The sequence below is a fragment of the Trichechus manatus genome, unplaced genomic scaffold (genome assembly GCF_000243295.1).
Source record: "Trichechus manatus latirostris isolate Lorelei unplaced genomic scaffold, TriManLat1.0 scaffold00033, whole genome shotgun sequence".
In the NCBI taxonomy this organism is placed as follows: Eukaryota; Metazoa; Chordata; class Mammalia; order Sirenia; family Trichechidae; genus Trichechus; species Trichechus manatus.
Window position 1 is genome coordinate 8,915,172 of NW_004443969.1, and position 24,886 is coordinate 8,940,057.

The 24,886-nt window shown below is 41.0% G+C and overlaps 1 protein-coding gene across 2 annotated transcripts in view; it reads left to right on the top strand.

Moving 5' to 3' along the window:
- ACMSD (aminocarboxymuconate semialdehyde decarboxylase) overlaps positions 1-24,886 on the top strand; it is a 116,048-nt gene that overhangs the window by 18,005 nt on the left and 73,157 nt on the right. Inside the window, exon 3 of one of the 2 annotated variants that reach the window (XM_004375081.1) lies at positions 17,161-17,257. In XM_004375081.1, coding sequence (XP_004375138.1) covers positions 17,161-17,257 — 97 coding nt within the window. Of the gene's footprint in view, positions 1-16,977; positions 17,258-24,886 lie in introns of those variants that run through there. The other variant, XM_012555186.2, reaches the window with a different exon arrangement.

Here is a 24,886-nt window from a genome sequence, read left to right on the forward strand (position 1 = left end):
GACAAAATAGATAAACGGGACCCCATAAAAATTAAAAACTTATGCTCATCAAAAGACTTTATTAAAAAGGTAAATATACAACCTACAAACTGGGAAAAAATCTTCCAAAGTGACTTATCCAATAAGGGTCTAATCTCTAAAATCTATAGAAAACTGCAACAACTCAACAACAAAAAGATAACCTAATCACAAAATGGGCAAAAGACATGAACAAGACCTTCACCAAAAAGGACATCTAAGCAGCCAACAAACATATGAAAAGATGTTCAAAATCATTAGCCATGACAAAAAAAAACCAAAACAAATCCATTGACATAAAGTCAATTCCAACTCATAGCCACCCTATAGGACAGAGTAGAACTGCCCCACATGGCTTTCCAGGAGTGGCTGGTGGATTCAAACTGCTGACCTTTTGGTTAGCAGCCAAGCCCTAATTACTGTGCCACCAGGGCTCTCATTAGCCATTAGAGAGATGCAAATCAAAATGACAATGAGATATCATCCTACCCTCGCTAAAATGGCACCGATTAAAAAAAAATGTTGGCAAGGATGTGGGGAGATTGGAACCCTTATCCATTGCTGGTGGGACTGTAAAATGGTATAACCACTATGGAAAATGGTGTGGCGCTTTCTCAGAAAACTAGAAATAGAAGTACCCTATGATCCAGCAATCCCACTCCTAGATGTATACTCTAGAGACTTAAAAATAATGACACAAACAGACATACGCACACCTATGTTCATTGATGCTTTATTCACAATAGCAAATAAATGGAAATAACCAAAGTGCCCATCAATTGAAGAATGGATAAGCAAATCGTGGTACATACATACTGTCATGGATTGAATTGTGTCCCCCCAGAATATGTGTTTCAATTTGGCTGGGCCATGATTCCCAGTATTGTGTGTTTGTCCACCATTTTGTCATCTGATGTGATTTTCCTATGTGGTGTAAATCCTGCCTCTATGATGCTAATGAGGGGGCATGGGTGGCAGTTGTGTCGATGAGGCAGGACTCAGTCTAAGGGATTGGACTGTGTCTTCAGCCAGTTTCTTTTGGGATCTAAAAGAGAGAAGCAAGCAGAGAGATGGGGGACCTCGTATCACTAAGATGGCAGCCCCAGGAGCAGAGCGCGTCCTTTGGACACAGGGTTCCTACGTGGAGAAGCTCCTAGTCCAGGGGAAGATTGATAAGAAGGACCTTCCTCCAGAGCCGAATGAAAGAGAAAGCCTTCGCCTGGAGCTGACGCCCTGAATTTGGACTTCTAGCCTACTAGACTGTGAGAAAATAAATTTCTCTTTGTAAAAGCCATCCACTTGTGGTATTTCTGTTATAGCAGCACTAGTCGACTAAGACACATACAATGGAATACTACAAAACCATAAGGAACAATGATGAGTATGTGAAACATGTTACAACATGGGTGGACCTGGAGGGCATAATGCTAAGTGAAATAAGTCAAACACATAAGGACAAATATTGTCTGATCCCTCTTTTATAAGAAAAATAGAGACAGAGACTGATGTTCATTGGTGTTTACCAGGGATAGGAGGGGGGAGGGGAAAATATGCTTTAGATCGTAGAAGCTTGTTATTTTTGGTGCTGGGAAAAGTGGCATAAAATGTGGATATAGTGAGCATAGTACAACCAAAGTAAAAACGAGTGTTTGAGCACATATGGATGGGTATAGGGATATTGGTATATGGGTAGGTGCAGGTGTGTACATAGGTGAGAACACATAGAAGTATCTATAGGTTCATGTAAATACAACTATGTGGGTACAGGTACATATATTCATTGAAGACACAAATACGGATACTCCTCAGACATTACCAAACACCTTCCAAGATTGGTTTTCCGGGTTTGAAAGCTTAGGATATCATAGTATTATGAAACAACTCAGTCAATTGGCATAATATAGTTCGCAAAAATCATGATCTTCGTCCTAGTGAAGCGAGAAGCATCTGGGGTCTTGAAAGCTTGTGAGCAGGAATCTAAGACACAACTACGGGCTCTACTTGCCAGGAGCAAAACAGTAAGAAGGTAACTAAAAGCTCAGAGAAGAAAAGAGTCTACACAAACCACAACCTCATCTACCCTAAGACCAGAACTAGATGGTGCCCAGTTACCACCAACTGCTAGTTCTGACCAGGGTCACAATAGATGTTTTTTTGTTTGTTTGTTTTTTAAATTGTGCTTTAGGTGAAAATTCACACCTCAAGTTAGTTTCTCATACAAAAATGTATACACATATTGTTATGTGACCCTAGTTGCAATCCCTATAATGTGACAGCACACTCCCCTTTACCACCCAGGATTTCCTGTGTCCATTCAACCAGCTCCTATCCCTTTCTGCCTTCCCATCTTGCCTCCGGACAGGAGCTGCCCATTTAGTCTCGTTTATCTACTTGAACTAAGAAGCACGCTCTTACTATTATTTTATGTTTTATAGTCCAGTCTAATCTTTGTCTGAAGAGTTGGCCATGTCTTCTGAGGTTCCTCTAGTCTCAGTCAGACCATTAAGTCTGGTCTTTTTACGTGAATCTGAGTTCTGCACCCTACTTTTCTCCTGCTCTGTCGGGGACTCTCTGTTGTGTTCCCTGTCAGAGTGGTCACTGGTGGTAGCCAGGCACCATCTAGTTCTTCTGGTCTCAGGCTGATGGAGTCTCTGGTTTACGTGGCCCTTTTTGTCTCTTGGGCTAATATTTTCCTTGTGTCTTTAGAACTCAAAATCTTAAAAAAAACAAAAAAAACCCAGACACGCTGGGACAGTAGAGAACAGAGAACTCCCTGAGCCTATAGCCCCGAGGCATTCTTTAAACCTAGAACCAAGCCTATCCCTTGAGATTACCCATTAGCAAAAGAACAGAGTGGCACACAAAATAAAGGATGTTACCCATAAGATCAGTGCTCCACCTATAAACCATTTGTATGAGACCAAAAGGTCGACAAGTACTCAAAAGCAAAGACAAGATGATAAGGATGCAGGGAAACTAGAGTACTGGAAATAGAACAAACAGAACACAATTAAAGAGAATATTGACACATTGTGATAAATGTAGCTAATGTCACTGAAAAATTTGTGCTGAAATTGTCAAATGGGAACGTAACTTGCTGTTTAAACTTTCACCAAAAGCTCAATAAAATATTATTTTAAAAAGGTGATCTCCAGACCAGCAGCATCAGAGCTGCCTGGGAACTTGGAAGAAGTGCAAATTCTCAGACGCCAGCCAAGATCTACCAAATTAGAAACTCTGGGAGTGAGGCCCAATAATCTGTGTGTTAACAAACTCTCTAGGTGATTCTGATGCACGCTATGATGGTCAATTTTATGTATCAACTTTGCTTTGTCATGATACCCAGCTGTTTGATCAAACACTAGTCTAGACGTTGCTACGAAAGTATTTGTTGTTGTTAGGTGCCGTCGAGTCAGCTCCGACTCATAGCCATCTTATGTATAACAGAATGAAACATTACTGGTCCTGTGCCATCCTCACGATCATTGCTGTGTTTGAGCCCAATGTTGTAGCCACTATGTCGATCCAATGAAAGTATTTAGATACGATTAACATTTACAATTCGTTGACTTTAAGTAAACTGGATTATCCTCCATAATGTAGGTGGGCCTCATCCAATCAGTCAAAGGTCTTAAGAGCAAAACACTGAGGTTTCCCAAAGAAAAAAGGATTTTGTCTCAAGATTGTAACATAGACATTCTGCTGGAGTTTCTAGTCCACTGCCTGGCCTACGGATTTTGGACTTGCCAGCCCTCACAACTGCATGAGCCAATTCCTTAAAATAAATCTCTCTCTCAATCTGTATATATATATATACGTATATATATATATATATATACACACACACACACACACATACACACATATACATATATATCTTATTGGTTCTGTTTCTCTGGAGAACGCTGACTAATACACTTGCTAACGTTTGATAGACACTGCCTGGCCTGGTACAGTCATTTATTCACTCACTAATTTTTATTGAAATCTATTTTGTGCCAGGCCCACCAATCCAACACTGGGAACATGGTGGTAAACAAGATCTATGGTGCTCATATTCTAGAGGGAATATAACATGATCATTTTGGAGAATGAAGAACAACCAGTGACTGGGGAGCATTCGTTTGGGCTGGCTGGTAAGGGATCTGGCTGAGACTTGGAGGACAGGAAGAGAAAGCCTGGAATAGCACTCCTGGATAAGGAAACCATAGTTGCAAAGGCCACAAAGTGGGAAAGAGTTGACATGTTCAAGGAACAGAAAGGAGGGCAATGTGGCTGAAATGTAATGCAAAGGAGAACTGATAGGGAATGGGGCTGGTGAGGCAGGCAGGGCCAGATCACAGAGGGACTTGTAAGACAAGGTTAAAAAAGAAAAAAACCAAACCAGTTGCTGTTGAGTCAGTGCCAACTCATGGTGACCACATGTTAGGAGTCTGGATTTTATTCTTTTTTTTTTTTTTTTGCTTTATGACATTGGTTGCAATCCCCATAATGTCACAGCACACTCCATCTTTCCACTCTGGGTTCCCTGTGTCCATTCATCCAGTTCCTGTCCCTTCCTGCCTTCTCATCCTTTTTTTTGGACAAGGGCTGCCTGTTTGGACTCGTATATTTGATTGAACTAAGAAGCACATTCCTCAGGTGTATTATTTTTTGTTTTATACTCCTGTCTAATCTTTGTCTGAAAAGTAGACTTCTGGAATGGGTTCAGTTCTGGGTTAACAGAGCATCTGGGGGCCATAGTTTCGGGGGTTCCTCCAGTCTCTGTTAGACCATTAAGTCTGGTCTTTTTATATGAATTTGAATTCTGTTCTACATTTTTCTCCTGCTCTGTCCAGGACTCTCTGTTGTGTTCCCTGTCAGGGCAGTCATTGGTGGTAGCAGGGCACCATCCAGTTCTTCTGGTCACAGGCTGGTGGAGTTTCTGGTTCATTTGGTCCTTTAGTCCTTTGGGCTAGTATTTTCCTTGTATCTTTGGTTTTCTTCATTCTCCTTTGCTCCGGGTGGGGTGGGACCAATAGATGTATCTTAGATGGCTGCTCGCAAGCTTTTAAGACCCCAGACACTACTCACCAAAGTGGGATGTAGAACCTTTCCTTTATGAACAATGTTATGCCAATTAACCTAGATATCCCCTGAGACTATAATCCCCAGCCCCCACCCCCAGCTACTCAGCCCCTCAAAGTGTTTGGATATGTCTAGGAAACTTTCAAATTTTTGCTTTGGTCCAGTTGTGTTGACTTCCGCTGTTTTGTGTGTTGTCCTTCCCTTCACTGAAGTTGATAGTTGTCTACTATCTAGTTAGTGATTTCTCCTTCCCCTCCCATTCCACCCTGGTAACCATCAAAGAATGCTTTTTTTTGTGTGTAAACCTTTGAGTTCTTATAATAGTGGTCTCATACATTTTATTCTTAACACAAAGCAAATCCTTTGGAGGGTTTTAATGGCTTAAAAAACCAATATGGTTGCTCTGTGGAGAATGGATAGAGGCAGGCAAGAGTTGGAGGAGCAAGGTGGTACAGAAGAAGCTGGAGAGGTGGGCAGAATCTTTATTAGGGCCTTGGAGGCCTGGTTCAGGCCTTTGGGCTTGATTCTGAAGGCAAGGGAAACCACTAAAGAGTTTTAAACAACAGAATCTGGGGAAGCTAATTCTCACCTTCATCAAAGAGGATCAGCTAAATGCTGATTTAGACACTGTGCTGTACTTTTCTCCATTAAATGTGTTAGTGCCCAGCCTGAAGAGTTGGGGATCTAAGCTGGCCTCAAGTCTCCCTAAGGGAAAGTGCAATATGAGTGGAGCTGATTGCAAGACTACTAGGAAGCCCCAATTTCAGGGACTGGCATCCTGTGATTTTTTTTTTTTTTTTTTAACCTCTGTGTCCCAGACTATAGTTTGTCCCTCAATACTGAATTTGAGTGGCCTTCATTTTATTTTAATGTCAAAAGACTATAAAATTAGCAGCAGATCTCCAAGAGAAAACAAGGAGGAAAATATTTTCCAGTCACATCTACTGACCTACTTATTTCCAACAAAGTGGGATACAATGGTAGTCTAACAGAATAAAACTGTAACACTCCCCTCCCCTTCCTCTCAAAAACAAAACAGAACCCAATCTATACTTTCATTAGAGTGGTCAGGAGTTGGAGTCCTTAGAAAACAACACGCGAATGTATACAAATACACAAGCTAGGCTGACAGCAGTAGAAAAGCCAGTATTGGGGATTTGAACGTTTTTTTGTTTGTTTGTTTTATTCTACATTCCTTCAGGGAACAAATCTGCCTCCTCTAATTTACATGACTAATTTACCTCAGAGATTCCTGTTCTCTGAAACCTTTCTCTGGGTTGCCCTATTTGCTTCTCTTCTTGACCCTTGGTTCTTCAGGTTCTTCAATGCTCCCTAGAACAGAGACAGGGATATATTTGTTTGCCCCAGTAAAGCATTGCTCAGAATTGAAAAGCATCACTTGTCCTTTGGTTGAATATTTATAAAAGTATAAATAGCAAGCCAGTCCTTCTTTGGCAACCTCTTAGGAATTGCATGAACTGGCAGTGGAATTGGCCCTTGATGGTGAGAACACCCTGGAACATTTCAAAGGCTACAGTCCAGGAGGGTAGAGATAGTACTCATTTCAAATCTGTGAGTCAGAAGAACTAGAAACATCCACTGAGTGTTTCCCAGGACCTTGGGAATACACACACACACACACACACACACACATACACACACACACCATTTACATCACATTTAACATTTCCACACACTTTCCACACATAATTTCCACACATAATTCTGGGTGATCCACACTTACCAGGTACCTGCTCTCAAGATAATTTCCCCCTCCCTGGGGAGGCAGACAGACACCCAAATGGATGAAGAACATACAGGTAGCAATAATTTTGTGCTAAATGAACAAAAGAGACAATAAATAGTAACAGAGTTTAGAGGAGGTGAAGAGCCCAGGCTGGGGCAAACTTCATGAAGACAAAGAATCCAAAGAATTTTAGGGCTAGTGATCAAGTGTTCAGTGTATGAAAATATGGGCTGCAGCTAGTGAGTCATAATATCAATTTGGTGGGTCAAGACAGCTTAAAAAATAGAATAGATTACAAAAGAAAAGAGGAGAATGCACTGCTCATGGTAAGAGTAAATACCGTTTAATTAAATTCTGTTTTAGTTTTTTATCTGTATAAATAGATATGTAGGGGTATTCTGGATCACAGTGAAAAACTTTTTTTTTAAATTCTGCTTTAGGTGAAAGTTTACAGCTCAAGTTAACTTCTCATACAAAAATTTATGCATATATTGTTATGTAACCCTAGTTGCAATCCCTATAATGTGACAGCACACTCCTCCTTACTATCCAGGGTTTCCTGTGTCCATTCAACCAGCTCCTATCCCTTTCTGCCTTCTCATCCCGCCTCCGGACAGGAGCTGCCCATTTGGTCTCCTATATCTACTTGAAGTAAGAAGCACATTCTTCACAAGTATTACTTTATGTTTTATAGTCCAGTCTAATCTTTGTCTGAAGAGTTGGCTTCGGAAATGGTTTTAGTTCTGGGTTAACAGAGAGTCTGGGGGCCATGTCTTCTGGGGTTCCTCTAGTGTCAGTCAGATCATTAAGTCGGTTCTTTTTACATGAATTTGAGTTCTGCCTTTTCTGCATCAATTGATAAGATTCTGTGGTTCTTATCTTTTGTTTTATTTATGTAATGGATTACACTGATTGTTTGCTAATGTTGACCATCCCTGCATAGCTAGTATGAATCCCACTTGGTCAGGGTGAATTACTTCTTTGATATGTTATTGAATTCTATTGGCTAGAATTTTGTTGAGGATTTTTGCATCGCTGTTCATGAGGGATATTGGTCTGTAATTTTCTTTTTTTATGGTGTCTTTACCTGGTTTTGGTATTAGGGTTATACTGGCTTCATAGAATGAGTTTGGGAGTATTCCATCCTTTTCTATGCTCTGAAATACCTTTAGTAGTAGTGTTCTTAACGCTTCTCTGAAAGTTTGGTAGAATTCTCCAATGAAGCCTTCAGGGCCAGGGCTTTTTTTTGTGGGAGTTTTTAAATTACCTTTTCAATCTCTTCTTTTGTTATAGGTTTATTTAGTTGTTCTGCTTCTGTTTGTGTTAGTTTAGGTAGGTAGAGTGTCTCTAGAAATTTGTCCATTTCCTCTAGGTTTTCAAATTTGTTGGAGTACAATTTTCCATAGTATTCTGTTATAATTCTTTTAATTTCAGTTGGGTCTGTTATGATACTGCCCATCTCATTTCTTATTTGGATTATTTTCTTCCTGTCCTGTTTTTCTTTTGTCAGTTTGTCCAATGGTATATCAATTTGTTGATCTTTTCAAAGAACCAGCTTTTGGTCTGGTTAACTCTTTCAATTGTTTTTCTATTCTCTATTTCATTTATTTCTGCTCTAATTTTTATTATTTCCTTTCTTCTGGTGACTGTGGGCTTCTTTTGTTGCTCTCTTTCTATTTGTTCAAGTTGTAGGGTTAATGTTTTGATTTTGGCCCTTTCTTCTCTTTGGATGTGTGCATTTATTGCTATAAATTGACCTCTGAGCACTGTTTTTGCTGTGTCCAAAGGTTCTGGTAGGATGTGTTTTCATTCTCATTTGATTCTGTGGATTTCTTTATTCCATCCTTGATTTCTTCTCTAACCCAGTAGTTATTGAGCAAGGTGTTGTTTAGTTTCTATGTATCTGATTTTTTTTTCCTTGCTTTTTCTGTTACTGATTTCTACTTTTATGGCTTTATGGTTGAAAAGATGCTTTCTAATATTTTGATGTTTTGGATTCTGTTAAGGCTTGCTTTGTGGCCTAATATGTGGTCTAGTCTGGGGAATGTTCCATGTGCGTTGGAAAAGAAAATATACTCAGCTGCTGCTGGGTAGAGTGTTCTGTATATGTCTATGAGATGAAGTTGTTTGATTGTGACATTTAGATCTTCTGTGTCTTTATTGAGCTTCTTTCTGGATGTTCTGTCCTTCACTGAAAGTGGCGTGTTGAAGTCTCCTACTATTACTGTGGAGCTGTCTATTTCTCTTTTCAATGCTGTTACAGTTTGTTTTATGCATTTTGGAGCCCTGTCGTTGGGTGCAGAAATATTTATTATAGTTATGTCCTCCTGGTGTATTGACCCTTTAATCACTACATGGTGTCCTTCCTTATCCTCTGTGGTGGATTTTGCTTTAAAGTCTATTTTGTCAGAGATTAATATTGCCACTCCTTCTTTTTTTATTGTTGTTTGCTTGATATATTTTTTTCCATCCTTTGAGGTTTAGGTTGTCTGTGTCTTTGAGTCTAAGGTGTGTCTCTTGTAGGCCACGTATAGAAGGATTGTGTTTTTTTATCCATTCTGCCACTGTCTGTCTCTTTATTGGTGGATTTAGTCCATTTAGATTCAGCATAATTATCGATAGGTATGCATTTAGTGCTGTCATTTTGATGTCTTTTTTCTGTGTTGTTGACAGTTTCTTTGTCCCACTTTATTTTCCGTGCTGTGTGGTTTTTCTTTATGTATTTTCTTTTCATCTTTTTCAATGTTTTGATTTTGTATTTGCTGAGTCTTCATGTTTTTCTTGTTTTTTATTTTGATGAGTTAGTTTTCTTAATATTTACCTCTATTTTTCTAAGTTTAAACCATTCTTTTATTTCTTTATGTTGCATTGACTTCCTCTCCATATGAAAGATCTATGACTACGTTATTTAGTCCCTCTTTTTTGTTTTAATTTTGTCATCTTTTACATATTGATGTCTCAGTTTCTCTATTTTCAGTGTTTTAGCTTTGATTTATTTGTGACTTCCCTATCTGGGTTGACATCTGGTTGCTCTGTCCTGTGTTCTAGTCTTGCGTTGTTACCTGATGTTATTGATTTTCTAACTGGAGGATTCCCTTTAGTCTTTCTTACAATTTTGGTTTGGTTTTTGCAAATTCCCTAAACTTCTATTTATCTGGAAATGCCATAATTTCATCATCATATTTGAGAGACAGTTTTCCTGGATATATAATTCTTGGCTGGCAATTTTTTTCCTTTAAGGCTTTACATATGTCATACCATTGCCTTTTTGCCTGAATGGTTTCTGCTGATTAGTCAGAGCTTAGTCTTATTGACTCTCCTTTGTAGACGACCTTTCATTTATCCCTGGCTGCTCTTAAAATTCTATCTTTGGTTTTGGCAAGTTTGATTACAATATGTCTTGGTGACTTTCTTTTGGGATCTACCCTGTGTGGGGTTTGATGAGCTTCTTGGATATATATTGTCTTGTCTTTCACGATATCAGGGAAGTTTGCTGCCAACAAATCTTCAACAATTCTCCCTGTATTCTCTGTTATCATCCCCACCTCCCCGTTCTGGTACTCCAATCACCCATAGGAATTCCTCTTCATAGAGTCTCACATAATCCTTAGGGTTTCTTCATTTTTTTAAATTCTTTTATCTGATTTTTCCTCAGATGAGTTGGTGTCAAGTGCGTTATCTTCACTCTCACTAATTGTGACTTCCATTGCCTCAATTCTTCTCCTATGACTTTCTATTGAATTGTCTAATTCTGAAATTTGATTGTTAATCTTTTGGATTTCTTTTTGCTGTCTTTCTATGGATACTTGCAGCCTGTTAAATTTGTCATTATGCTCTTGTGTAACCTTCTTAAGTTCCTCTGTTCCTTTGTCTGTGTGTTCCTTTGCTTGGTCTGCATTTTGAATAATCTCCTTCCTGATCTCTTGAAGAGTTCTGTATATTAATCTTTTGAATTCTACCTCCGGTGATTCCAAGACCTTCTCTTTTCCAGGAGATTTCTCGGTTCGTTGTTTTGGTCGCTTGCTGAAACCATCCTGGTCTGCCTCTTTATGTGATTTGATATTGCTTGTTGTCTCCAAGCCATCAATAAGTTATTATATTTATTTATTTTATGTTTGTTTACTGTGTCCGAGCTTCTTGTTTTGTTTTGTTTTTATATACCCAAATAGGTTGGTCATGTGAGCTACTTTGATTCTTGGTGTCTCTGAAGCTCTCTTGTACTTTCACAAGGTGGTTAGAGCTCTTACTATGTATGTGAGCCCAGGAGTCCATTTATTTTTCTTGTGTGAATTCAGCTCAGGTGTCTATGTCATCAGCCACCGAGTGTGTGGTACAGGCTCTCATCTCCAGTCCTAGATGGGCAGGGCTATGTAGGGGTGATTGCAGTAGACACAGGTATCTGGCTGCAGTAGGTGTTTATGTGCTGAGCAAGGTAGGGGGCTGACAGCTGCCCCTGAGTGCCTGAGTGGAAGTTGTGTCCCTGTTCCCTACAGCATGCAGGTAGGTGGGTTTTGCAGTGGGACTTTGGGCACCCAATGCTGTTGGCTGTAAGGACTGAAGGCACCACTTATTCTTGGACCCCTGTTGTGGGTGGCTAGATGGAGTGGATGGAGCCACCAGTCCTCAGGCCCCTGATGTGAGTAGGTGAGGACCCTGCTTAATGGGAAGGGCTGTGTCAAATGTCATGAATCTGCCACTCCCCTTTAGTTGTTGCAGTTGAAAATAGGCTTCAGGTATATACCCTGATGTACTATGCTAATGAGGGCCTACACTGTTGAAATGAGCCCACACAGGTCTAGGCAGGGGTGAAAGTCATTCAAAGTCTATTGCCCCCTTATGCTTGAGCCTAGGCAAAGGGGCTGTGCCTGCCCTGAGTTCCTGGCTTAGGGGAGCTGGCAGACTATTTTTTCATGTTTGTTAATTTGTTCCCTCTCCAAAGCTAGGACAATGGCTCAGGGTGGGTGACGGGTCCCACTTCTGGCCCAGAGGGTATGGCAATTGCTGAAGCTGGACCAGGACCAGTGCAGAGCAGGGAGGGGGCCGGTGAATGGGAAAGACGTACTTCCCAGACAGGGAAGGATTTTTCTGATCCCATGTGGTAGGTTAGATGCTTGCAGTTAACTTTCACAGATTCAGCACTGCTTCTCCTTGGTTCCAGAGGCTTGTGCAGACTCTCCACTGCTCGGTTTCTCCTGGTGTGGAAAATGCATCCTGAGCGCTACTGCTTGCCTCAGCTCACGTGCTGGCCAATCCAGCCTGCGGGGTGCCGGCCAGGTCAAGCCTGGCAAATTCTTGCTGCTCCTGAACTATCTCTTCCTCCCCCTGCCACTCAATCTGACTCCTCAACTTTGTCTTTGATGTTCAGGACTCCTAGATTGTCATATATAATCAAGTCACTTTTTTTTTTTTTTTTGGTGGGGAGGGGTCTTTGATGTAAGACGGACCACAGGAAGTGTCTGACTACTTCGCCATCTTGGCTTCACCTCCAAAAATATGTTTCTTAATGTGGGGCCACAACCAAAATTGCTTGAAAGCCATTTATATATAGCCCAATGCTCTCATTTCATGTTTTTATTTTTAAGATTAATTTCTCATTACATAAGTAATATTTGAATAAATTCTTCTTTTAAAATTTAAGTCATTGGAGATAAAGCTCTAGTTCCCTTGAACTACCACTCCCCATTCACAAAAGTAATTCCTATCAACAGTTTGGTGGATATCTTTCTAGACCTTTTTCTGTGATTTTACTTACATATATATGTACCCATAGAAACTACCTAGTATTATTTGTTTATGTACATTTTAAAAAGCTGGATTAGACAGGTTCCTTATGGAAAACAGATAGCACATTCAAATTAGAACAATTTGAAAGCAATTAATAAAGAGACTATTTATAAAGGTGTAGGCATGCGATGAAGGTATAGAGGTAGGGTGGGATTAGATTGTGCAGGGTCTTATAGGCCAGGTTAAGGAGTTTGGATTTTATCTTCAGTGCAATGGAGACCCATTCAAGAGTTTTAAGGGGGGGAAGGCAGTGACGAGATCTCGTTTAGGCTTTTAAAAGTTTACTCTGGCTGCTTTGTGTAGACTGGGTTGGAGGGGAGCAAGAGTAGAAGCAGGAGAGGTCACTTAGAAGGCTGGAGCAGTTATTCAGGTGAGAGATTATGGTGGCTTGGACCAGAGTTGGCGCAGAAAAGATAGAGAGAAGTGGACCATTACAGGATATATTTTGAAGACAGAATCAATGGTATTGGGAAATGGATTGGATGGTAAGGGGTCAGGCAGAGGAAGTGAAAAAGTGATGTAGTATCAGAGCGATGAAAAAGATAATACAGACATCCAGGGCAGAATCAGCCAAGCCAGGAGGACACACAGTCTGGGAGAGAGAGGAACAATTGGCTTGAGTGGGTGGAGTTCGAGGTGGTTGTTGGACCTACCCTGGAACCTTGGGATGTGGGAGTTTGAGTGGTTGGACAGGTTGCTTCCTGCTGACAGTCTGGGCCATTTCTGCCAACCAGCATTAGGGTTTTAGAAGTTTACTCTGGCTGCTTTGTGGAGATTGGGCTGGAGGAGAGCAAGAGTAGAAGCAGGGAGTGGTCAGTTAGGAGGCTGGAGAAGCATGGCAGCACCCAGTCTAGAAGGGTAGCATGAGCAGGCACTGGAGGTGAGGAAAGAGAATGGAAATCTGATGGGGAAATATTGAGTTTGAAAATACATTTCTGATGACACATACAGTACCAGATACTTAAAATACCAGTCATATTTGACCTTGCTTTAGGATAGTATTAGAAACTAGAACTTAAGAACCAGGACTGTCACAGGCTAGGTTCCCTGGGAATCAGACCCTGAGATGGAGACTAGCATTCAGGAAGTTTCTTAGGAAGTGCTTTTGGGATTGACACCAGTGGAAGGGAAGAGAAGGAAGCAGGATGGGACTGAGGAAGAAGTTGAGCTGCAATGCAGGCTCAATGGAGGCCTCAGCTGACCTGCAATGACTCTAAACCTAAGCTTCAGAGTTGTCCCAAGTTGGGGGTATCTTGACATCCCCATGCCAGTTATTAGAAGTAGGCTGCCCAGGAAAGGGAGTGTGATGTTGAGGGAAGTGACTGTTTTCAGCCAAAGCAATCTCCATGGGGCCTGACAGCTGAGGGCAGTACCCCAGCAGCTAGAAGACTAAATCCTTTATTTCTGAAGGGGAATCTGGGTAGCACATCACACCATCCACCCTGGGAAGGACCTTGGACATCACTTACTCTAGGCCCTCATTATAAAGCTGTTGAACCTGAGATATGGAGAGGGTTAGTGGTTCACAGTAGTACCCAGGTCTCCTGACACCCATTGCATCCTGCTTTCCATGACACCATGTTGTTCTGGCTTAAAAAAAAATAAGAGTTTTATTTGAAATGGGTTGTCTGCATGCTCATAGTTGGTTGAGGGAATTCTTTAATTTTAAAAAAAGTTTGGTTTTCTTTGAGAGTTTAGAAAAAATGTGGTTGAGTTCTGGGCTGAATAAACTACAGTAACTTGCTCCATTTACTTGATTCTTAGTTTAGTTTAAGATCTTGGTTGATATTGAAAGTCAAAGATGAAAACAGACTCTAAGAGACCCCAGCCCTCCTCCACTCAGCAGCAAGTGCTCACCTCTGAAGCACATTTATAGCCCTGCAGGGATATCCAATTCCTGAATGTAAAGTGAAAGAGATTAGGAATTGATTCTTTGCAATGACTTTCAGGTCCCAAAATTCTAGCTGAAGAGCCAATGAGAATTGGAGACCTATTAAAGGAACACAACTGCTTTGTGGCAATTTTCATTTGGAAGGATTTCCACTGACAGTTGCTGATGTAGTCACTCGCTTTTCTTACCATGGATCCCAGCATGAAGGACGTGAAGAAAATTTAGTGAATCTGATTCTCCAGCTGTGTAATGACAGCAGGCTCCAGGAAAAAAAAGGGCAGGGAGCTCTTTAGTAAATTATAGTAATTAACTTTTGCTTACTACATTGATACCAATTACCAAATAACATCCTGGTGGGTGGAAAATGGCTTTATAAACCTGGGTTCTTGTCCCAACTCTATGCCACCTAAGCATATGGCCTTGACGAGTCACTGCACCTCACTGACTCACTGGTAAAATGCAAGAGTTAAACTGATGATCTGTGTCAGCTTTAACATGCTCTGCTTTGTCTGAAGCCAAACCGTACTGATAGAGAAACTCAATTTCCCCCTTGCAGTTGATTATATATGGTAAAAGCTGGCCACTATTTTTTGAGTATGCCTTCTCGCCTGGTGCAGTATCAAGTTCTTTACAGACATTCTATTAGTGAATCTTCTGTATCGGTCAGTGTTTTTAGTTGCAAGCAACTGACTCCACGCTAGATAAATAGAAAAGGAGCTCACAGACTTCCGGAATGTCCAGAGATCAAGCTCAGAGGCTGTGATAACATGAACAATGTGCAAATCATAGCTGGTGGGCTATCCACCAAAAATGCAGGGGCTGCCCCTCCTGGTCATCCTGGATGACAAGGAAGCTGTGGTGAGGCCTGGATGCAACTCATGATCAAGCCAAGAGGAAGAGGAAGAGGGCATATAACTCTGACAAATGGAGCTCAAGGCCTTTGATTACTGCACTCCTACTTGATTATCCCATAGGGTCTAAGGGCAATCTTGAGGTCCAGAAGTACCACCAGACGTGATGTGTCTTCAAAGCAGGGGAATACTAGGAGACAGCCGAGTCCCTAATTAGTCTCACATCATTAATAACTAGTGATAATAATAACTAACACTTAACACATGCCAGATACTATACTAAGTAGTTTACATGGATTATCCCTTTTCATGCTTTCAATATCTCTTTGGGGTAAGTCATATTATTACCTCTATTTTATCCATTCTGCCACTCTATGTCTCTTTATTGGTGCATTTCGTCCATTTACATTCAGTGTAATTATTGATAGGTATTAAGTTTAGTGCTGTCATTCTGATTTATTTTTGTGTATGTTGTTGACAGTTTCTTTGTTCCACTTAATTTTCTGTGCCAAGTCTTTTTATGTATTTTTTTTTCATCTTTTTCATTGTTGTTGAGTTTGTATTTGCTGAGTCTTTATGTTTTTCTTGTTTTTATTTTTGATAGGTAGGATTGTTAGTTTCCTTTGTGGTTACCTTAATGTTTACCTCTATTTTTCTAAGTTTAAACCAATCTTTTATTTCTTTATATTGCCTTGACTTCCTCTCCACATGAAAGATCTATGACTACCTTATTTAGTAACTCTTTTTTGTTTTAATTTTGTTATCTTTTACTTATTGACGTCTCTGTTTCTCTATTCTCAGTGTTTTAGCTTTGATTTATTTGAGACTTCCCTTTCTGGGTTGATATCTGGTTGTTCTGTCCTGTGTTCTAGTCTTGGGTTGTTATCTGATGTTATTGATTTTCTAACCAGAGGACTCCCTTTAGTATTTCTTGAAATTTTGGTTTGGTTTATCACCCCTATTTTAAAGATAAGCAAACTGAGACTCAGCGATGTTGTTCAACTTGCACAGAGCCACACAGTAAGTACTGAAATGAAGATGTGAACCTGAGCAGTCTGATTTTCGGGGCCTGGCTCAAGAATCACTCAGGAATCACAAACAGGAGGCTCTATTTAGAGGAGGCTGCCATGTTCCACATGATCATTTAGTTTAGCCTCCTGCACTCGGTATTAAAAGGCAGTGTCCACAGGTAGGCAGGCATGATGTCAGGTGGAAGCAACCAGCTCAGTGACAAATTTTATACAGGCTGCAAGACTGATTCACTTCATTACCTACCCTCTCCTGTAGGCACTGACATCAGTGGGCTGTGTGCTGTTAGGCAAATCACTTACTCTTGCTTACTTACTCTTAAATTTATAAGAAGTTCAAATATATACACAGAGATGTCTCTTCCCTATAAAACAAGAGGGTTGGACTAGATAGTCTATCGCAAAGGTCTTTCCCAGTTCTAAAATGTTGTGGATCTAGAGCTTTCCCAGCCACTGGGCCACCTATTGGGTCCAGTAGCCAGAGGCTCAGATCAGCAAGGTGACCAGTCATTCTCAATCATTCAGTCCAGAAAGCCCATGACATTAACCTTGCTCACTCTGTATCTAGCCACTGACACTCACAGAACATGTTGCTTCAACTCCAGGTCAACAGAAAGCCATGGGGAAGAAGAGATGAAGTCAGTTAAACTTCAGAGGGGATTAAGTAAAAATCCCTGAAAACGTTATGAGAGAAACATATTCCCAAGCATACAAGGAAGGATCAGTCCAAGTGGGTTGACACCACCTTTTGTTGATGTGAGTTTTCTGCTCTAGGGAGAAGCAAAGATGCTGAAAGATGGGAAGGTCTTCAGAGTGGTCCAGGAGAACTGCTGGGATCCAGATGTTCGTATTAGAGAAATGGACCAAACAGGTACTTAACGATGAAAAATGCTACCGGTGTTTGCATCTGATGTAAAAACAATGCCTGCTCTTAAAGCGCCACTTTACAGGATGGCAGCTTCTGATCCCCTTTATCCACCAGGCCAGACTGTACCAGCTTTGCTGGGGAAAGGGTGGGGCCTTGCATTACAATGGATTTAGAGTGTAGATTTAAAAATTTTTTTATCAGGTATACCCTATTTTAAATCGGAATCTTATATAATCAAAAAAAGTGGAATTTTTTTTTTTTTTAATTTTAAATCCAAATGTGGTTGTGGTGTTTTTAGTTGCTGTTGAGTCAACTCTAACTCACAGCAACCTCATGGACAACAGAATGAAACATTGTCCGGTCCTGTGTCATCCTCATGGTCGCCAGCATGATTGAGTCCATTGTTGCAGCTATTGTGCCACTCCATCTCACTGAGGGTCTCCCACACCCTTGCTGATCCTCTACTTCACCAAACATGATGTCCTTCTCTAGCAATTGATCCCTCCTAACGACAAGCCCAAGCAAGTCAGTGTTCTGTTGTGATCCATAAGGTTTTCAATGGCTAATTTTTGGAAGTATATCATCAGGACTTTCTTCCTAGTCTGTCTTGGTCTGGAAGCTCCACTGAAACCTGTCCACTATGGGTGACCCTGCTGGTATTTGAAATATCAGTGGCATAGCTTCCGGCATCATAGCAACTCACAAGCCACCAGAGTACAGCAAACCGACAGGTGGGTGGTAGTCAAATGTGTAGTATTTACTTATTATGGAGTCAATCAATAAAGCAGTTAAAATTATAAATTACATATTATGGATGCTGATTGCCTCCTTAGGCTGACTTAAACCAAATAAATAAATAAATAAACCCATTGCTGTCAAGTCAATTCTTTTATAGCTGCGCTATTAGGGCAGAGTAGAACTGTCCCATAGGGTTTCCAAGGAGCTTTTGGTTAGCAGCTGTAAGCTCTTAACCACTGTGCCACCAGGGCTCCTAGGCAGACTTAGGATCCAATTTATTTCTATAGATTGTTTTGGTGCACAGTATATAGCAAATTCCCACTGACACATGAGAAATGTGTCAGTAGATTGTGAAACTGGTGGAGAAGATAGGTGGCATGTGGAAATGGTAGCCATTAAAAAAAATAAAAGTTAACCGTGTACTTTCAGAATCTCTACAATGAAACCAGAGTTTGAAAGAGGAGAATCAGAAAATTTTTGTTTCAGAACTGAACTGCTAATAATTTCTAGCAACTGCTTGTATTTCTTATCTCATATTTAAAAATCAAACAAGTCCTCATGATTTAAAATAGTTTCAAAGACTGTCTAAACTATGATATGATGGGCATATTATGTTTTCATTTGTTACTGCCTAGCAGCCAACTGTGCCTCCCGTAGAGCCTTCCTGGGCGCGTGTGGGTCATGCAAGCAGACGAGGCATGAGGCTGTGATGGTGCACTCGCCACCACTGGCTTTGTCAGGCCCAGATTTCGACATCGGTGGTCTGGATTTATGCAAGAAAACAAACAATTCATACACACAAATAAATGAAAGACCAGTTTAGAACTATTCCCTTCCTAGTCAAAGACAAATGTATAATAAGTTCAAATATACACATAGAGATGGCATGGGACATTTTGAGTTCTGTACAAAACGAGTTAACCCACCCAAAACGAGTAGGTGGTCTCTGGCATGTGGAATGTGGTGTAGGATACATTGGGCCATGTGTATTGTTTTATGGGTTTTTTTTTTTAAATAGTTAAAAATACAGCATTCAAATTGAGCTTTGCAGAAAACCTGAGGCACCTCCATACATCATTCCACAGAATATAACATCTAAACCCCTGTTCTAGAAGTATATTGGACCAAGAGGGGAGCTGGAGAAGAACAAGCTCCCTAGACCTACAGCAAAAAGCAAGGCTTTGCTCTAAATATGATGCAAGGGAAAGGGTCCACCCTTTTAAGGAGAAAACCAGTGGGAATAAGACTCAGGTCACTGTGTCAGAAAGCATGGCTTATGGCTGCAGTTTAGGTGAAGTGTGTGTGTCTTTTTGGTTTTGTTTTTGCGTTTCATTCTGTGGCTGTACTTGAAAGAACCATTGGGACTAATGCCTGTTGAACATGTACTTTCTGCCAGGCACTGTTCTAGCACCTAAATGCAATTAATGCACTAATTCATTTAATCCCTACAACAACTCTATGAGATAGGATCTGTTATTATGCCCATTTTACAGATGAAGAAACTGAAGAATACAGGTTAAGGAGTTTGCCCAAGATCACACAGCTTGTAAGTAGCAGTGCTGGGACTTGAACTCAGGCAGTCTGGCCCCAGGGGCTTAACCACTACATCCTACTGCCTCTGTGGAGGCAAGGAAATAAAACGATGGAGGCCAAGAACAGCAGATCCAAGCAACCCATGCTACCTTCACAGGGAGGGAAATGTAACTGGCAGCACCTGGGTCACTTCATCATGCACTCCAACACAAAGCTGAGAAACACCAAAATAGTAAGACAATAATGAGATAATATGTGTGTCTCATAAGGCCTCACCAGGTTGAGTTACTATTGGAGCTGGTTCCTAGTACAGGCCCAGGGAGTGTTGGAATTGTTGAGCCATCAGGCCCTACCTAGGACTAGTGTGGGAGCTCAGCCCTCTCTCTTCCATACTTTGTGAAGAAAGCTAAGAGGCCCCAGAGGAGGAAGAGGGATGGTGCTTTACGCACCTGCTCACTTGTCCCTTTCTCTCAACATTTCTGTGGGCTAGGCACGGTTGTACCTATTGTTCCATAAGTGGTGCAAGGAGGTTAAGTAATTTGCTCAGGATCACACAGTCAGTGACAGAGCTGGGGTTACACCTAAGGCTGCATCTCTCATTCCATCACAAAATCTTCTTCCAAACCTTCCCCAAGTAAAGAATCATGACAGGTGCTGATTAAAAATTTTTTTCAGTCCCACCCACTGAAGCAAAATCTCCAAAGGAGCACCTGAGAATCTGTTTTGTAAAGTCTCCCCCTTCCCATTTTAATCAACAGATAAGTTTGAGGAACACTATACTATACCATACTCATCACAGACACCCTCAGCTCCCTTTTAAAGATACAGTCTCTAATTGGATAGGACTTGTTTTTTTCCCCTCAGTTCCCAGAGACCAAAGAATATGTATCCAAACCAATCAATGCACTAATAATGCAATTCACTTAGGTTAGTACAGTGAAACCTGTGAGAGCTGGAACTCGATGGGACTGTCCTGTTTTTTTGGGTCTGGCAAGTTTTCCACCTTTGACAGGGTGCTGTCTTACCACCTTTCTATCACTCTCTATTAGTGGAAAATATTTGAGTTTTCCTTCTCTGACAGGTTTCCACCTTAAACAGCTCTGGCTTTCACAGGTTTTACTCCCAGGCTGGTGGTGCAGTGGTTAAGCACTCAACTGCTAACCAAATGTTGGTGGTTCGAACCTACCAGTCACTCCACAGGAGAAAGATGTGGCAGTCTGCTTCCATAAAGATTACAGCCTTGGAAATCCTAGGGGCAGTTCTACTCTGTCCTATAAGGTTGCTATCAGTCAGAATTGACTTGATGGCAACAGGTTTGGTTTATCTTTACGGGAGCAGATTGCCAGGTCTTTTCCCCTGCAGAGCTGCTTGTGGATTTGAACCACTAACCTTTTTGTTAGCAGCCAAATGCTTAACCACTGTGCCACCAGGGCTCCTAAATTAATCAACAGGGTGGAGCAATGAAATAAAGTAAAAGTATTTATGTAAAATGAAAACATTTTACAACTGAAAGGTGCTCATGTATTTTATACCAACCAATTAACGTAAATAAAATAAAGCTTAACAGTGCTCTCTAATCAAAAGCTGTAGTCTCTAGTCCTTACTAAACAATGATTTATTCTCTCATTTATTGGATACCTTCGATGGGTTGGGCACCACTCTGGATGCTGGGGACACAGCATGGACAAGACGGCTCTCCAGTGCTTATATTCAAGTTGAGGGAGGCACAGAGTAAATAAACACAATAATGACAGATCATAGTAAGGATTAGAAAAGGGACAGGATGACATGGTGAGAGTGACTGGGGTCAGAGAAGGCCTGAGAAGGTGACATTTGAACCAAGACCTGAGGGTGAGAAGGAGCCCACTCTGTGATGAGCCAAAAGAAAAGCTTCCCAGGCAGGTGGAACAGCAGAGAAAAGGCCCTGGGGCAGGGAAGAGCTTCAAAGAACAGGCAGGAGGCCTAGGAAGCGCGATGTGGACCATGGGAAGGTACCATATGGGGCCTTAAAGACCACGTTCAAGTCTGGAATTTACTCTAAGTGTGATGGAAAGTCATTGGAGGCTTTGAGCAAGGAAGTGACTTGACCTAAGTTTTAAGATCTCGTTCTGACTGCCCAGTGGAGAATAAACTGGAGGGCGACAAGAATGGTGGTAACAGACCAGCTCAGAGGCTTTTGCAGTGGTCCATGTGTGAGACGCTGGTGGCCTGGATTCGGTGGAGTCAGAGAGGTGGGGAGTTGTGGGCTCATGAAAGGAACTGGGATAGAGCCAGAAGGACTTGCTGGTGGGCTAGGCATGAGTATGAGGGTCTGGCAGCATCTCTTGCCAACACCCCAGCTCCAGGAGATGAAGGTGAGAGAGTCTAGGTATCCTAGATGCTGGATTCTGGAGACAAACCCAGGGTTCCATCTTGGGCATTCCAGGCCATGAGACTCCATCCAGGCTCACTTGTTGTTGTTGTTGTTAGGTGCCATCGAGTCGGTTCCCTCATGGCAACACTATGTACAAGAGAACGAAACACTGACCAGTCTTGCACCATCCCTGCAATCATTGTTATGCTGGAGCCCATTGTTGCAGCCACGATTGAGGGTCTTCCTCTTTTTTTCTGACCCTCTATTTTACCAAGCATGATGTCCTTCTAATAACATGTCCAAAGTTCGCCATCCTCACTTCTAGTGAGCATTCTGGCTGTAGTTCTTCCAAGACAGATTTGTTCATTCCTCTGGCAGTCCATGGTATACTGAATATTCTTTGCCAACACCATAGTTCAAAGGCATCAATTCTTATTCATTGTCCTTATTCATCTTATTCATCTTCCTTATTCATTGTCCAGCTTTCACATGAATATGAGGCAATTGAAAATACCATGGCTTGCATCAAGTGCACCTTAGTCCTTAAAGTGACATCTTTGCTTTTTAACATTTTAAAGAGGTCTTTTGCAGCAGATTAGCCGGATGCAATGCGTCGTTTGATTTCTTGACTGCTGCTTCTATGGGCGTTGATTGTGGATCCAAACAAAATGAAATCCTTAACAACTTTAATCTTTTCTCCATTTATCATGATACTGCTTATTGGTCTAGTTGTGAGGATTTTTGTTTTCTTTATGTTGAGGTCCTGAAGGCTGTAGTTTTGATCTTCAGTAAGTGCTTCAAGTCCTTTTCACTTTCAGCAAGCAAGGTTATGTCATCTGCATATCACAGGTTGTTAACGAGTTTTCCTCCAATCCTGATACCACGTACTTCTTCACATAGTCCAGTTTCCTGGATCATTTGCTCAGCATACAGATTGAATAAGTATGGTGAAAGGATACAACCCTGACTCGCACCTTTCTTACCTTTAAACCACACAGTATCCCCTTTTTCTGTTCGAACAATTGTCTCTTGTTCTAAGTACAGGTTCCTCATGATCATAATTAAGTGTTCTGGAATTCCCATTCTTCGTGATGTTATCCATGATTTGTTATGATCCACACAGTTGAATGCCTTTGCATTGTCAATAAAAAACAGGTAAACATCTTTCTTATAGTCTCTGCTTTCAGGCAGGATCCATCTGACATCAACAATGATACCCCTTGTTCCACATCCTCTTCTGAATCCAGCTTGAATTTCTGGCAGTTCCCTGTCAATGTACTAACCATTTTTGAATGATCTTCAGCAAAATTTTACTTGTGTGTGATATTAATGATATTGTTCGATAATTTCCGCATTCTGTTGGATCACCTTTCTTTGGAATGGGTACCAGTATGCATCTCTTCCAGTCAGTTGGCCAGGTAGCTGTCTTCCAAATTTCTTGGCATAGAGGAGTGAGTACCTCCAGCGCTGCATCCCTTTGTTGAAACATCTCAATTGGTATTCTGTCAATTCCTGGAGCCTTGTTTTTTGCCGACAACTTTAGTGCAGCTGGGTCCTCTTCCTTCAGTACCATCGATTCTTGATCATATGCTGCCTCCTGAAATGGCTATTCATCAACCAATTCTTTTTGGTACAGTGACTCTGTGTATTCCTTCCATCTTCTTTTGATGCTTCCTGGGTCGTTTAATATTTTCCTGGTAGAATCCTTAAATATTGCAACTCGAGGCTTGAATTGTCTCTTCAGTTCTTTCAGCTTGAGAAATACCAAGTGTGTTCTTCCCTTTTGGTTTTCTATCTCCCGGTCTTTGCACATTTCATTATAATACTTTACTTTGTTTTCTTGAACCTCCCTTTGAAATCTGTTCAGCTCATTTTTGTCATCATTCTTCCTTTTGCTTTAGCTACTCTATGTTCAAGAGCAAGTTTCAGAGTCTCTTCTGACATCCATTTTGGTTTTTTCTTTCTTTCCTGTCTTTTTGAGGACCTCTTGCTTTCTTTATGTATGATGCCCTTGATGTTACTTCACAAGTCATCTGGTCTTTGGTCATTAGTGTTCAACACATCAAATCTATTCTTGAGATGGCCTCTAAATTCAGGTGGGATATACTCAAGGCTGTACTTTGGCTCTTGTGGACTTGTTCTAATTTACTTCAGCTTCACCTTGAACTTGCATATGAGCAATTGATGGTCTGTTCCATAGCCCCTGGCCTTGTTCTGAGTGATGATATTGAGCTTCTCCATCGTCTCTTTCCACAGATGTCAATTAGATTCCTGTGTATTCCACCTGGTGAGGTCCACATGCATAGTCACTGTTTAAGTTGTTGAAAAAAAGTATTTACAATGAAGAAGTCGTTGGTCTTGCAAAATTCTGTCATGTGATCCCCAGCATTGTTTCTATCACCAAGGCCATATTTTCCAACTACCAACCCTTCTTCATTTTCAACTTTTGCATTCCAATCAGCAGTAATTATAAATGCATCTTGATTGCACATTTGATCAATTTCAGACTGCAGAAGTTGGTAAAATTCTTCAATTTCCTCATCTTTGGCATTAGTGGTTGGCGCATAAATTTGAGTAACGGTCATATTAAGTGGTCTTCCTTGTAGTCATGTGGGTATTATCCAATCACTGACAGTGTTGTACTTCAGGATAGATCTTAAACTGTTCTTTTTGACAATGAACGTGACACCATTCATCTTCAATTTGTCATTCCTGGCATAGTAGACACCATATGATTATCTGATTCAAAATGGCCAATACTAGTCCATTTCAGCTCACTAATGCCTAAGGTATGGATGTTTATGCATTCCATTTCATTTTTGATGACTTCCAATTTTCCTAGATTCATACTTTGTACATTCCACGTTCTGATTATTAATGGATGTTTGCAGCTGTTTCATTTTCAGTTGTGCCGCATCAGCTAAGGAAGATCCCAAAAGCTGGACTCGATTCACATCATTAAGGTTGACTCTACTTTGAGGAGGCAGCTCTTCCCCAGTAGTATTTTG